This window comes from Lissotriton vulgaris, chromosome 8, assembly GCF_964263255.1.
Source record: "Lissotriton vulgaris chromosome 8, aLisVul1.2, whole genome shotgun sequence".
In the NCBI taxonomy this organism is placed as follows: Eukaryota; Metazoa; Chordata; class Amphibia; order Caudata; family Salamandridae; genus Lissotriton; species Lissotriton vulgaris.
In genome coordinates, this window is record NC_141696.1 from 380,324,500 (window position 1) to 380,340,999 (window position 16,500).

The 16,500-nt window shown below is 44.2% G+C and overlaps 1 protein-coding gene across 1 annotated transcript in view; it reads right to left on the minus strand.

Annotated features, from left to right (window-relative positions):
• The window catches only part of MYO16 (myosin XVI), a 2,821,299-nt gene that overhangs the window by 630,461 nt on the left and 2,174,338 nt on the right, over window positions 1-16,500 (minus strand). Inside the window, exon 28 of the mRNA XM_086934162.1 lies at window positions 12,780-12,882. Coding sequence (XP_086790288.1) covers window positions 12,780-12,882 — 103 coding nt within the window. The remainder of the gene's footprint in view (window positions 1-12,779; window positions 12,883-16,500) is intronic.

Consider the following 16,500-nt stretch of genomic DNA (forward strand, 5'->3'; position numbering starts at 1 on the left):
AAAGCACCCTTACAACCCTTTCCCGTCGTCACCACCCCGTTCGAGCGGGTGGGAATAGACATTGTGGGGCCCCTAGACCCCCGAACGGCACAGGGGCACCGATTCATCCTAGTCCTGGTGGACCACGCCACCCGCTATCCCGAGGCCATTCCTCTTCGGACCGTGACAGCACCCGTGGTAGGCCGAGCCCTGATGGGGATCTTCTCTCGAGTGGGCTTCCCCCGGGAAGTCGTCAGCGACAGGGGCACAAACTTTATCTCGAAGTACATGAGGTCTCTCTGGCAACAGTGCGGGGTCACCTACCGGTTCATGACCCCTTATCACCCGCAAGGAAATGGACTGGTCAAGCGGTTTAACCGCACTCTCAAGGGAATGATCATGGGCCTAGAAGAACCCCGACGTCGCCAATGGGACGTGCTGCTCCCGTGCCTCCTCTTCGCCTATCGAGAAGTTCCCCAGAAATCCCTCGGCTTCAGTCCCTTTGAGCTCCTGTACGGACACCCCGTCCGGGGCCCCCTCGGCCTGGTCAAGGAAGGATGGGAGATGGCCCCCCAGAAGACTCCTCCAGATGTATATAAGTACCTCCTGACCCTCCGCAACCAGACCCGGCGATTCAGGGAACTCGCCAAAGCCAACCTTGAGGCCAGTCAGGAGGACATGAAGAAATGGTACGATCAGCATGCCTCCTCCATCGAGTTCGAACCAGGCCAACAAGTCTGGGTGATGTCTCCAGTCAAACCCTGTGCCCTACAGGACAAGTGGACAGGACCCTTCAAGGTGATGGAGCGCAAGGGCCCTGTCACCTACCTAATAGACATAGAGTCCTCCCGGAACCCCCTACGAGTCCTCCACGCCAACAGACTTAAACCCCACTTCGTACGCTCGGAGCTCAGCCTGCTGATGGCAACAGATAGCAGGATGGAAGAAGACTCCGAGCCCCTCCCTGACCTACTGAGGACCCGTGAAAAAGATGGCTCAGTAGAAGGGGTCAGACTCTCCGATGCCCTGTCCCCAGAGCAGCGCCAAGACTGTCGAGCTCTCCTGTTACAATTTGCAAACCTATTTTCCCTCACCCCCGGGGTCACCCCCTGGTGCCTTCACGATGTGGACACTGGGGATAGTCCCCCCATTCGACACAGGGCGTACCGAGTGCCGGATCGGGTGCGCACCTGCATCCAGAACAAAGTCACCCACATGCTGGCTCTAGGAGTGATCGAGCCATCCGACAGCCCCTGGGCCAGCCCAGTCGTACTGGTCCCCAAGGCTGCCGCCCCGGGCGTTGCCCCGAGCTCCGGTTCTGTGTAGACTATCGGGGTCTGAACGCTGTTACCAGAACGGACGCTCACCCCATCCCCCGGGCGGATGAGCTGGCTGACCGCATGGGGGCTGCCCGCTACCTGAGCATCTTCGATCTAACAGCGGGCTATTGGCAAATCGGTCTCACCCCCAGGGCCCAAGAACGATCCGCCTTCTCTACCCCGGATGGCCACTACCACTTCAAAGTGATGCCATTCGGCATGAAAAACGCTCCAGCTACCTTCCAACGGCTCGTGAACCAGGTACTGGCGGGCCTCGAAGAATTCAGCGCCGCCTACCTGGACTATATCGCTGTGTACAGTCGCCACTGGGCAAACCACCTTCACCACCTCCGAGAAGTCCTGCATGCCCTCCAGCAGGCCGGCCTCACCATCAAAGCCAGCAAATGCCAGATTGGCCAGGGGTCCGTGACCTACCTCGGACACCAAGTGGGGAGCGGTCTGGTGGCCCCCCTTCAGCTCAAGATCGCTGCCATCCAGTCCTGGCAACCACCTGTCACCCAAACCGAGGTCCGAGCCTTCCTGGGGCTCACCGGATACTACCGGCGGTTTGTAAAGGACTATGGCAGCATTGTGGGGCCCCTCACAGAACTCACATCCAAGAAAAACCCCAAAACAGTCAACTGGACTCCGGACTGTCAAGCGGCCTTCGAGAAGTTGAAGACCGCCATGTGCACCGCCCCCGTGCTTCAGGCCCCCGACTACAGCCGGGAATTCATAGTCCAGACGGATGCCTCGGATCATGGCGTTGGGGCAGTCCTCTCTCAACTCAACGCCGAGGGGGTCGATCATCCAGTGGCCTTCATCAGCCGACGCCTGCTGGCTCGAGAACAGCGCTGGAGCACCATCGAGCGGGAGGCCTTCGCAGTGGTGTGGGCCCCCAAGAAACTCCGGCCCTACCTCTTCGGTACCCATTTCAGGGTACAGACAGACCACCGACCCCTGCAATGGCTGATGCAGATGCGGGGGGAGAATCCAAAACTGTTGCGATGGTCCATCTCCCTGCAGGGAATGGAGCATCGTCCTGGCCAGGACCACGCCAACGTGGACGGCCTGTCACGCTTTTTCCGCCTCGGCGAGGAGAGTACCCAAGAGGATGGGTTACTCTCCCTGCCTTCAGCTGGGGGGGACGCATGTTGGACAGGCCTCGTGGAAGGCCCGCTCCCTCCCCGCATGATAAGGCCCGGACACCGGCTCTCCCTGTGTCCCCAGAAAGAACCATCTCGGCAACCCACCAAAGCAACCCGTAACCAGTCCCCAATGGGACGCCTGCTCCCGAACACCCCAGCATCGGCTGTCCCGGGCCCCCGTCAGCACCATTGCCCCGGTCCAGCCGCCATCTTGGACACTGCATCACGAGGCCGCGTGGCCTCGACGCGACCCCAACCCTGGGCCTGGCCAGGCCCCGACATCGAGGCACCACCATCCACCCAGGAGGTGAAGAGACCACTTGGCAGGTCAATGGGAGAAAGGAGTGTCGATGGCTCTCCCCCACCAGGTGCCGATCATCCCCGGCCTCCCCGTGCGCTGGCTCCACCCCCCTGCTGGATGTCTGGACTCCCTCATCCCGGACCTCCCGACCTCCAAGCGCGAGGGTCCGGACATCAAAGGAGACCAGACCTATAACTGGGGCAGCTCCAGAGCAGGAAGGCAGTTGTATCCTGGAGTCGAGAGACACCTTGAAGAACTCATCCCTGACGGACTGCTGGCGCTGCCGCAGCCTTGCCTTGTGAACCCATCTCCGAAGCCTGCTGGCGCTGCCGCGGCCCTCTGCAATGTGCATCTTCATCCGGACCTGCTGGCGCTGCCGCGGCCCATCCTTGTGAACTATCGCTCTTGCCTGCTGGCGCTGCCGCGGCCCCTCTGCAAAGAAATCACCATCATAGCCTGCTGGCGCTGCCGCGGCCCTCCTTACCGAGAACCATCATCCTAGCCTGCTGGCGCTGCCGCGGCCCTCCTTGCCGAGAACTTTCAACCTAGCCTGCTGGCGCTGCCCCGGCCCGACCTTCCTGATCCCTGAGCTCGAGGATTGTGAGCTCCTTTTGGCCGCCCTTGTACCGGACCGGTACTAAGACTGTCCCGCTACCCCCTACCCTCCAGAGACTAGAATTGGGAGGATCCTCGTGTCCTGCCCCCACTGTATCGTTGATAACCTTGCCTCAAGAATCCTATATAAAGTGTGCAGATCCCTGGCCCAGAGCATCATGGGAACAGGGCAGACTAAACTACCAAGCCAATTCTTCACCAGAAAGGAGACAAGCTACCGGGGACCGGTTTCTGGCATTTCAGCCGTCTTCGGCCCGGCTTGCTTGAATCCTGATGGTGCAGTGAGAAAGGGACTCATGTCTGAGTATACCCTGCCACACCTATAGTGTCCCAGTATAAGAATTGGCTTGGTAGTTTGGTCTGCCCTGTTCCCATGATGCACTGGGCCAGGGTCAGACTAATTTGCATATAGCCAAGTTCTGAGCTGGGATGGTCCAGTGAGCTAAAAAACGGTGATGGATCAAGCCCTGATCTTTGGACTGGGTAAGAGTGGTCTGCTTAATTCAGACACTCTGTTCATCACCACCCCTTTTTCTGAACCATTTGATGCGGAGGCACATTACCTATCTACCATTGCACTGTAGTGCAAGGTACAACTTCAAAACACAGGTGCACTACCACATTTCTCATAATAATTATCTCTTACTTGGAATTGCATTAAGTACCTGCTAAAGGTTTATTGAACATCTACTGATTTTAAAAAGCATGCAAGATGACCTGCAATGTGTCTTTTTAATAAGGTAACCAAAAAGGACATTGTGACTCTAGCAGTGTGGAATGGGCTTTGATAACTTTGTTTTTCAGGTAGGTCATCAGTTGCAAATCAATACACACATCTGCTATAAGAATGTTTCCATCTTTAAGCATTTCCTGTTTTTGATTATTTGCAGTTGCCTAGACCTTTTCCCATTATACTACGCTAAAGTAAAGATTTCTTTTGGTTCTTTGTTTGCAGGACACCAGTACTTTCAAATTAGAACTTAACACTGGAAAGGTCCTTCAGAGGCAAGCCACAACCAGTGACTACAATCTTTACTACAACCTGATTAAGCTCCTTTGGTTTGGCAAATCTATTCAAGGGAAAGGATCCACAACGCAAGCCAAAGCTGAAGAGCTTACCTACCCACCATAAGACGTCATGCTGAGCTACTCAACCTAGTTTGGTCTCCTCCTTTGGAATCTGACCAAGATATCGATTCATCCAGTTTAGTCCATCTGGACAGTCTGGGGACAGTGGCAGAAGACGTGTGGAAAATTATTTTCCATTCTGTTACTTGTTAGTAATTTCTAGGGTACTTTAGGACACTGCTGCTGCTGAAGGCATTCAATTGTTTTGTGAATCATCAGCATTTCAGCATGACCATGTTCCAGGGCTCTTTAACCCAAGCAGTAGATGTTTTGGCTGCTACAGTTACAATCTCCATGAATCCCAGTGAATTAATTAATCACAGATGTCTCTTTGTTTCGAAAAGTTCCATATGTAGTGAGAGAAAGCAGGGGCTCCTTATCAGACCCTGTAGCAAATATTAATGCTGTGACATCTGAAATGGAGGGAAGAGAAGTAGAAGAGGCACCACGAAATCTAAACCCACCAAATAGTTTGCTTCTTGATTGCAATGGATGTGCAAATCCTGCAACCTCATTGTCCATAGTGAAAGCATCCTCACACCCGCTCCCTAAGGTTTGGTGAGATGAAGAACAGTGGCATAGTGAAACTTGAGGGGGTCCTCCTTCCAAGTACTTGGAGGGGTCCCCCAACCTCCTGACCCCATCAGGAGCTCTTAGCCACTGCCTGTGCACAGTGCTGGAGGGGGCCCCCTGGTGCTCGGTCCCCCTGCACTCTGGGGGCTGCGGAGACTTTTGTTGCACCACTGACGAAGAACAGATTTACTATACTGGAAGGGAATCAGAAAGAAATATCTGACAAAATAGATTTTTTATTGCTTTGGAAAAAAGTTTGGAGAAGGATCTTGCTAAAGCCAAAACAGATGTAGACAAAATGACAGGGAACTAGCCTTTTTTAAGGCTCAAGCTTAAATAAAACAAGTATCTCTTGAGATGCGGGAAATCCAAGCAAGATGCAATAACATTAAGATTACAAACAAGCTCGGTTCAGCCTGACCCCCCACTCTGCCTCCTAGGCTTTGTTAAATTCTGCCCGGACGCTTCCCGCTGCTTGATCCCCATGCTGCTTGTCTTTGCACAGCATAGGGTTTCCATGTGTTGGGGGCAGCAAACCTGCACCTAAATTTGCATAATGGCTCAAGGATGCATTGCGCTGCCAGACCCATTGTCTGAATTCTGGGACCTTATGCCAGCTGGATCTCAGGTGCTAATGCAAAAAATAAGCCTAGCACACCCTCCAGGAAAATGAACTTGGCTTCCAGGCTGACAGGGTGTATTATCAAAAAAGTTAGATGTAGGGGGGAGAAATAGGGGAGCAAATATCTTAATTATAATATAATTTGGGGGAGAGAGAGACCAGTCTCTCAATGTCATAAGGACAAGGTCATTAATGGATGCTTCCTCAGAGTGTGATTACATTGTGTGGGAAATAGAAAAAAGGACCCTTCCATATTACCCACATATATATACTGGGTGTAAGAAAAGTAGGATATCACACAGGATAGAGTAGTTACTTAGTAGAAGGTATGGAAAAAGCTCAATCAATTTTTTATCTTGGACTGTTAATGCAATGAGCTCTGAGAAAAGATAAAGAGGTATTTTAGTAGTCCTCAAGGAATCTGGAGGGCTTCATCATCCTTTGGGAAAAAACACTTCATCCCACCAGAGAAATGGAATCTACTCAATATGCAAGGGTGGGTTCAATCAGTAATCTGTATGCCACAAACACGCATAACTAAAGGTGCCCCAATTCTGACAGGAATTAATTCAACCATACCAGAATTAAACAAAGAAGTTGATGAAGGGGAACGATGGGTTACTGTAGAATTTAACATGGTCCGTTCTCAGTTGACTTGTGTGGGATATAATGGACTTATGATGATGATCCAGAACAATTGAGACTGTTCGCCTGTGAACTATTACATATATAGAGCTCCAATTATATTGGGTGGAGACCTTTAACATTTTAATTTGCAATAAATAAGATATATCCAAGACTAGGAGTCAAGTGAAACATACTAGTTCAAAGAGATTAGAGATACATGGCAAAAAAGATGTGACAACAATGATTATAATCATTTCTAAGCAAAGGGTACAGGCATAGGCAAAGAGTAGATTAATGGATTGTAACTGCATAAGCTGAAAACAAATCAATGATATAAAGTATGTACCTGGGTTATTATCTGATCATAAAATAATTCTACTTGAACTAAAAGCAGGGTTAATAATACATGTAAGATCACTGGAGAGGTGTTTTTTTATTCACACATTAACTTCAGGTGCTATATGCTATACCTAAATAGGGCCAAATATTTATACAGAAATATTGACAGCTGTCCTATCTTCATCTGAATCTGGGTTCATATAAAAGCTGTCTTATGGGAGGTTATTTCCAAATGGTCAAAGGAATACATACAGGCAGAAAAGGAATAGCATCTGTTAAAAAGCATGATGGTACTGCTTGAAATGTTCTTGAACGATCCCTATAAAGTGAACAAATATGCACAGATTAATTTAGAATTAGATATATTTAAGAAGAGCAGCAGACAGCTGCTCCAGAAAAAATGAAGAGAGAAATGGGAAGCAAGTAGCTTGCAGCATTTTGAATATGGTGATAGCATTGGGAAGTTGTAAGCTTGGAAAGTCAACACGAATATTTCATGTAAGGATATCCAATGCATTCAGGGGATTCAAGAAGGTATTGAGTGAACACCGACAGAAGAAATCAGTAACACATTCCAAACGTTTTATAAGAATCTTTATAATAAAACAATATTACCAGAAGTGAAAGATATTAAAGACTAACTAGATGCTCATTTCCCCCCTTTACTGAGTAGTGCCAAACAAGAAATATTATCCCAAGGCATAACTGAAGAAGAAATCAATGATGTCCTAGCCAATATAAAAAAGGGTAAAGCAGCCCGGCCAGATGGCATACCAGGGGAGCTATATAAGGTGGCTGCAAAAGAGATATGCTCAATTATGAAGATATTGTACAATAATATCTTTATCAAAGGCCTGAGCCATCCAATGACCATTAAAACCAAACCGAATAAAATTCCAAGAAACTGTGAATTCTACTAGCGAGTCTCCCTACTAAACACAGAATATAAGATCTCTGCTGGAATTTTAGTTAGGCAATTGGCTAAAGAAGTAGAGGACATCGACCACAACAACCAGCAGGGCTTTAGTCAAAGCAGGCAAATGCAAGACTTAGTGTTTGCTGCAGGATTGGTGGTGTAATATAGGTGAGTGGCACTCCCAAGGGGGTCCGCATTAAAATTAGTTTCAGTTAAAGTTGTGTGCGGTGCAAACAGGTAGGAAAAACCACTCTATTCCCTAATGCGTGGTCAAACAACCACATACAAAGAAAATACTAGTTCCCTGCACACGTTAAAAGTGTATATACAATTCACAATACTGTTAAATAAATAGACTTCTTTGGTTCTGTGGATATTTTATTTCCTTTACTTCTGTAGACGGTGTCTTTAAACACCCCAGTTAGTTACTTGTGTTCCTAGCCAACACGTGTTTTGTCACTTTACAAGGGATGAACCCACGACTTCTTCAGGGCTAAGTAAGTATACAAATACAAGGGTTGTGGTATGCATAATAGTAATACGTATATGCGTGAACACCCTAGTGAATTGGTGTCATTAAAAATGTGTACCCAACTCATAGTGTTCTTTGTTTAAAGCCATGCGTACATTTGTCAAGATGTTTTAAACAGTATTATACATGGACATTGGTCGATTTAGGAACAGATTGTAATCTCCTTAAAATATCCTCAACCCATCTCTTGACAGAACATCTTCATTTTATAATCGTTCATGAAAAATAGTAGAATAAATAATAAGCATAATCATAGTACCTACTGGATTGTTTCATGGATTGGGGCAGTTTGCGTGCATTTAAAGTGCTCCTCCATGATGAGAAAAAAGTGAATATCATAGGTAAAATACGATACCTATTCGATTGAATTGTGGATCCCTGCAAGCAAAAAAGGAAATAAATACATCCCTATGTAAATAGAGTATGATCATAGGTTCGGTATGAAAGAGATTAGTAACTCAAAGGGTCTAGCTGAGCATACCTTAATTCTGGTGATACTTCCGACCCGAAAAGCCTCAATCTACTTCTTTGATTATATTTTAAATATTAAGGCGTCTCGCTATCCAAATATGAGCCTCCAAAATTTGGGGAGCTTCAATCTGATTCCGAAAGTAGATTGTAATGTACGGCCTTAAACCCCATGCAATAAACATATTCCTGAGATAATATCTTCAAAGGATCCCGTAACTGGGAAAATAAGCAGCTTACCGTCACGATTCTCGGTTTAGAGAACGCTCCTACAGTCCACAAGTACCCAGTATGTGGCTAAGTAGCAACCGGATGTTCCTTAACTGAACGCAATAGGCTGGCGAAATAAAGTGCAGACTTTAAGAATTTCTCAGAAAGTTGCCTTTGGGGTCCCGCTATCTTGTAGCAGTATGACTATGTAGCTAATTCTATCAGAGTCTCCACTTCATTTGATCCTCGAGTAAGGGCGTGATGAATAAAGCCGTTAACAGATATGGTTGTATGTCAGTCGTCAGAAAGAAAGTAAAAAGGGTGAAATGAATACAAATTGCTGTATAATTAAAGACAATGGTATTTCGAGGATGTGCATCGTTAGTGTCCCTATTGTCTCGTTGGCTGTTGGCAACATAAGGGTAATCCAAGGAGTAAAATAAGTGCAGGAGTATAGGAAATCCCCATCCTCCATAAATAGTGTTGCAGGCTGACTCCACAACCATAGAAGTTGTTGCAATATTAGATTATGTGTCCAAGCAAAAGATAGGCATATGGTATAAAGCTAACATTACTGTGCGATAACAGGTATATAAATATACACATTGTGACCCGCAAAAGCTACAAATACTTGGGAATACCAGCTCCAAGAGTATTAAGCCCCACAGATCTATCTCATGTGTCCCTTATTACTGTGGTTATATGGTGGCTTGTCTTTGTGCTTACCCAAACTTGTGTGAGTTTGCACATTAAGTGTAGAGTACTGCACCCTGACTGTAGACAGTTTACATCATATAAATGGTTCTTTGACATGTATATTTGTAACAAGTTCAGAGCCCAGTCGACATATACAGTATAAATCAGAGAGATATACATTCAATGTTTTTGTATTACGTAGTTAGTTCATTAGTAAAACATTCTTCCGGACTAGGCCAAGCATCAATCCCTCCGAAGCTTGTACCATATGAGAAGCCACATTGTGTTAGTCTCCAAGAAAGTATTGTAATTCGTGATTGGTGTTCAGACCCAACTCGACAATTCTAAGGCTCATGATCCATAATGCCTCCCTTCTTCTGAGTGTCAATTCTGTATTGCCTCCTCTGGGGTCTCTAGATATAAAATCGAAGCCATAAATGTTAAAAGCTCTGTGACTATCCTGGATTGCACATTCGGCTATGTGCGTGGCTATTGGGTATCGGGTGTCCCCCTGCTTAACAGCCCTCATATGCTCGCCAATACTGTCCTTCAGACTCTTGATGGTACTGTCAATATACCTCTGTTTGCATTTACATTCAATGGCATAGACCACATATATTGTGTAGTAGGTAATGTTGACGTCAATCTTGTATGCCTTGCCATTGGGAACAGTGAATTATTTCTTTTTGTCCATGGCCCATCCGTACATGGTGCAATGGCCACATTTGAAAAAAACATACAGTGTGCGATGTAAGCCTATGTTCTTATCACTCCCGGCTTGGGTAACTGAAACTCAGAATATTTTTCAACGGTATGCTATTTCTGGCCTTTATGATGTGAAATTCTGTAGTGACTTGTCAGCAAGGAGTAAGTGCCAGTGTCTTTTCATGGTCTGTGTAAGAGTCTGCGCAAGTCTGCGCAAGTGTGTTGCAGTCAATGACTAGGCGGACAGTCTCAGTGACACCTTTATTAGGCTTGTCCTTGAGAGTATTTGGCCTACTGATTTTGGAGAGTCTATTGAGAGCATTGTTGACAGTATTGAGGCCATACCCTCTGCGTGTGACTTAGACTTAGCTAATTTATTACTCGGCTCTACAGACCTGGCAACAACTTACATGGTTCCCTTCACAATTCTTACTTTCGCTGCAGCTAAAAATTTGACCAGATTCAAAATGGCAACATTTGTGCGTCTGTCTTAAAAATATGGAATACTAATGCCTTTTATAGAAGCACCTAAATTCCTATACAAAGTATCCTCAATCAAAATTCTCTTTAACAGAAATGTCTCAGGTAATATACCTATGAAGGGACGAACCCGGAAGGGATGCCCCCACCCCCTCTCCTTTTTGATGTGTATATTGAATCTTTAGCCCAACTAGTGACAGAGAATGAACAGATACTTCATTTTGAGTCAAAGGGGTCCACAGAGAAAATACGTCTTTATATCGATGACTTGATATTATGAACTACAAATCCCCAAATGACTCTACAGAGATTTGACCACCTACCTAGAGAATTTGTAGGCTATCAAGAGACACATGAATATGAAGAAGGCAGAGATCATGGTATGGAATCATGATCACTGAAATAGTCTTGTGAAGGATGAGGTGAGTTGTTTAGGTACTCTGGTAGACCACAAGATCGACTTAATACCTAAAAATAAGTTAGGTAACATTTCAAATAAATATATAAAAACAACCAAGATATGGCTGAATTTACCTTTAACGAGCTATGAGGAAATAATCATATGAAAATGAGTATTCTTCCTAAAATATTGTTTAACAATATCTCTCTTACTTTTGCTGATAACAAAATATCCACAAAATACAATTTGCTAATTAGCTTCATTTGAGCAGCAACAGCAACTAGTATAGCTTGGAATAATGTCCAGAAAAAACTCAGAAGGGAGGTTTCCAGTTGCCCGATATTTAATTATATTGTTGGGCATTTACATTTAAAACAATAAGGTCACTTTTGAGTATGACTACTGAAACAGCGATAGGTGTTATGTTAAAAACAACGACAGGCAAATGGAACTATCTCGGGATTTCTCTTTAAGTTTGGTGACTTGAAATGTTTAAAAAAAAGTGAGATCAAAGGTCCTAAAAACAGCAGTCAAAATCAGGTTTAAGCTAAGAGTTAGGTAGAGGATTCACTATTACTCAGTTCTAACGATTAACTGGGATTCAGCTGGTATTGCTGAGTGTCTTAAAGATTCACGGTGCCGGGATTTAAAATTGTGATGACTTGCTTAAAGACACTAAACTAAAATCATGCTCTGAACTGCTGGTAAAATGGACAGAAGACTCTCTAAGTTTAAATAGCTCCAGTTATTATCATGGATGGCAGCACACATGCATGCATTAAAAGTGGAAATGGATATTGAAAAAAGCATTTAAAACCCAGACTTAAGGAAAGAGGTGGCAACGTGATACAAAGTGTTGTGCCAAGCTGATGACCAAAGGAAGCCTCCACCTTATGTGATCTAGGAGTGATGCTTGCCGAACGAACCACTGGAGGATCTATGGCAAGTATCTTTTAACAAGCTATATGAGATTGATCAGTAGAAGATGGATTAACTCCAACCCTCTTCAACATAAGGATTGGATCACCTAGGTATATATAATATGCAAGATAGATGCACAATGTGCTCACAAAATGAAACATGATTTCTAATTCCAATTGTTAAATGCTTTTGCTCCATTGATTTACGGATCCAATGAGTAAAACAACCATCAGCTCTAACTCATATGGAATTAAAATGAGTGAGGGTAATCTAAGTGACACGTTGTTTGCACAGATGTGAGTGATGCCCTCCATGGAAAGGTACGGTTACAAAATTGGGTATCACGGATTTAGAAAAGAAAAACACAAATTACAATATGCCCTGTAATTGATTCCATATGTTTGAAGTACCAATGCCCACTTTGAAAAATGTCTAGAAGTGCCTGCAGTTTTACGTGGTGTTCTTGCACAAATACAAAAATGCTGAAAATGTTGGAGGAGCACCAATGTCAGATTAGGAGACTGGACCAATAACATTTCCAGTAGCAACAAGACCAAAAGCAGAACTGGTGTTTTGAATAGTATAACAAAGACAGTCTTCTCACACCCTCATAATAGGACAAGACATTGCAAAGCAGGGAGGGAGAGAAGCTTAATTGTTTCAGGCATTAGAGTTCTTACTTATCAATGATAAATTAAGCTCGAAGCAAATCAATGATGCATCTATGATTTTGATTTCAGTTATCTGACAATTAAACATTTAAATCACTCATTTGTTGAGCAATAGATTTTATTACAAACCTGGCTTCCCTGAAGCTTACACTTTAGCAGAATATGATGACATTTTTCCTCAGGAGTCACCTTTGTTTTCTCTCCCATTTCTGTGTCAGCCAGATCTTTGTACCTGAAAATATGATGCAAGAGCTCAATCAGATCATGGGCATCAACAGTTAGACATAAAGCAGTTTATTATTAATATGTAATCATTTTGCTGTGTGGGTACTAGATGAGAATTCTTTTTGCTGTTCAAAATAATTAATGAAATAGCAAAAATATTCTTAACATTACAAATTATTATTGTCAATTCTACCCATTGGTCCTAATTATGCATGTCTTGGAAATCCATATTTGTCCAATAACAGCCGTTACTAGCCGAATCTGGATCTATCTATGGTACTTCAACACACTCATGTATTTGAAAGGAAAAACTTTGCAAAGTAAAAATTAATAATATGTCTGTGAAGAATGGCCCGTATGTTAAAGAAACGTGGAAAATAACGAAGAAACAGTAATTTTTGCTGCAGTTCCTCATTCTTTAGAGATAAGTAGGCCTTTGACTCTAACATTTGCCATAAGGGCCAACGTAGAGAGAACATTACTTTTCTTCTAATTGCAAGAGATAGGGCTCCTTTCCACCCTGATCATTGTATCAGAATCTTGCAGTGTCCAATCTTATCCAGTCTTGATAAAGAAAGTCATACAAAAACTTCCTGTTCTACCATGGAGTACCCATAATTTGTTTAGAATACATGGGATTCTGTAATACCTGTATAGTTGCCGCTCTCTAATTTCTTTATAATCAGCAATTTATAATTAGAAAGAAAAGACGTCAGAACTCGACTATTGTAAGTTTTTACAGCTGGATGCTGACGTCACAATGGCTGCTGTCAGAGCCAGCAGCTGAGGTTAAAGGCAGTCAGGTCATGGAACATAATTGAAGCAGTTGTGTAAAGCAATGATACCGAATGTTCCTTTTCTTTCTTCTGCTCTATATTTGGCTTACAATGACAAGCAGAGAGAGCACGTTATTTTTTTGTGCTGCTTAGCTACAGAAAAGCTTGAATATTTCTGCATGCTTCTACACATTCCAAACTATTGCAGCTTTTTTTTTTTATAAATGAAAACAAACGGACTAGTGTACAGTAGTTTCTAATATCAGACTGCAACAAATAACTAACAGGTTTTGATGTGTTTGTTTGCACTAGTGGTTTTATTTTTATTCTTCATGTTTGCAAACATGCTGGCTATTTCATATGCAAGAGCTACACACTGAGGTTTTAAGTGGCTTGTGGGAAAGGTGATGGTGATGTGGTGTGAACATGTATTATATGGATAAAGTCCCCCTAGCGTGCGTGATAAGGATATTTCAAGTCACGTTGAAGTTCCATAACTTTATAAAGGATCCTGATCTTCAGTCTCCTTCCTCTATAGGGTTATGTAACTACGTGGTGACTTGCAATATCCTTATAATATATGACTGGGGGTACTTTATCCCATATAATATCAAAACCTAACCAGCAAGAGACATGGCAATTTGCTGTGTGAGGTACATTACTATTACTCCTACGACTTCTGTTACTATTAAATATAATAACAACAATATTTTTAAAAAAAGGAAATCATCAATAATTCTGTTGCTGCTGCTGCTGATGATAATAATAATAATAATAATAATAATAATAATATTAATAATAATAACAATGCTTATTTAACCCCTTCTGTCCCAAGGATGTAATGGTTACGTCCTCTGCAGTGGTGGTGCTGTGCCAAGGACGTAACCCTTATGTCCTAGCACTGGCACGTGAGGGAGGTGCTTGCGCTCCCCTGTGGGCCGCCCCCTACAAGCTCCCACTGGGGATGGTAGCGGAAGCGCTTGCACTTCCACCCCCAACCCTTCCTTGGCAACCTGATGACTTTGGCGTGTTCACCACATGCCAAATGTCATCAAAGGCAGCTATTTGCTTTCGACGTGTCCAGACAGAGGACGCATTTTGAGTAAGTCCTTCTATCATAAACTGCCACCCTAGAAATCCTCTGGCACCTTGTGCATTATTAGAGACACTTTATAGGCTGCAAACCATTTGTCTATGTCATCCTCCACCACATAACTTTCACCAAATCCTTGGATATCCTTGGGTATCCTGACTCAGGACTCATCATTGGACAATGTAGGTATGCTGTCACCATTCCTGTCTCTGGACCCCACTTGTAGGGCTCTTTTATCCATCGATCTCATGCTGAGTTCACGGTCCATTTTTCTCTCCTTCATGGCCAGCTGTTTCTCCAATCACAATTTTGCAAGCACTAGCTTCAGCTTTCTCTCCACCCTCCTGTCTTCCAGCTTCTCTGGGGACAACTTACTTGAAGACACACTGTTGCCCGGTCTGCGGCGGACTTCCAGTCCTGCAAGGATGTTATCCCCCACATCAGTAGGCTGTATGACAAGACCTTCAGAAAGGTTCTGCTTCAATTCCTCCTCCGATTGTGACCCCTCATCCTGATACTCTGGATTGTTCTGGTGGGCTGCTGCCCATGCTCCTGAGGCGTTCTGAAGCCATTTCTTCTTGGCACTTCCCTTAGTGAACATCCTTCTTTCCTGGCAAAGCCCCTTGAGCTGGGCCACTGTGTAGGTTTCCAGATTAGCCAGCTTGAATTCCACATTGCCTGATAAAGCCACAGACATTGCAGGTAACAATGAGTTTGTGGAAAAAAGACTTTTGGAAAAACCAAAGATGTCAATTTAGGGAGAATTGAAAAAGGTTTGAATTGGTCTTAGTATAGAGTTGTAGTGAACAATGAGTTACTATAAGGTATTGCACAAACACAGGTCCAACCCTCACCGCTGATCACCAATGTTAGAACTGAGGTTTCTGGTTGTCAGAGTGTGTACCATATACAAGCAGGAACCACCACTCTAGCCAGGGTAAGCTAGATACTACCTAAAAGATAACCTGTGTGCACCCTCTGGTACACAGAGCAGTCAGGCTTCTCGAAAGAGGTAATATGTAAAGTATTTGTGCAACATACATTCACAGTAACACAACGAAAACACAAGAAAAATACTCCACACAGGGTTAGAAAAATAGAATATATTTTTCATAGTAAAACAAGATCAAAATAACAAAAATCCAATAAGTAGAGCCGGAAGTATACATTTTTAAAGAATAAATCAAAATCTAGTGCTTTGAGTCAAATAGCTGTTAGAGGTTACTTGAGGTCGTGCTGGACCAGGCTAAATCTAAAGTTTAGGCCAACCACAATAAAGAGCAAGCAGGCTACAGGACTCATGCAGGTCCCGCTGAAAAAGTACCTTGGATGGAGCAAGAGTCGACATCAAAGACATAATGCATTGATTCTGAACCACGCATGCAACAAAGGCTTCATTGGCGAACCCCTTTATGATGCAGGTGCTGCACCGCATGGTCCATCATTGTCAAGCCACGCACTCCATAGGAGTGATGTTGTGGATCAGTTCCTGCATTGGCATTGAAGGACAATGTGTAGAAAAACTGTATTCTTAAATAATAATTCAAACCGGACACCAATTGTTGCAGGTACTGTTCAAGCCGTTTATTCAAGCCTCCGTTACAAGTTACAGGCCAAGTCCAATTACCCGTCAACCGCTCCAACCCTGCCTATATCTTCCGCCCACCATTCAAACATACACAACCACACGAGGACCACATGCACCATTCAAACATCCACACACCATGCGACAACATGCACTCGTGAAAATCACCTC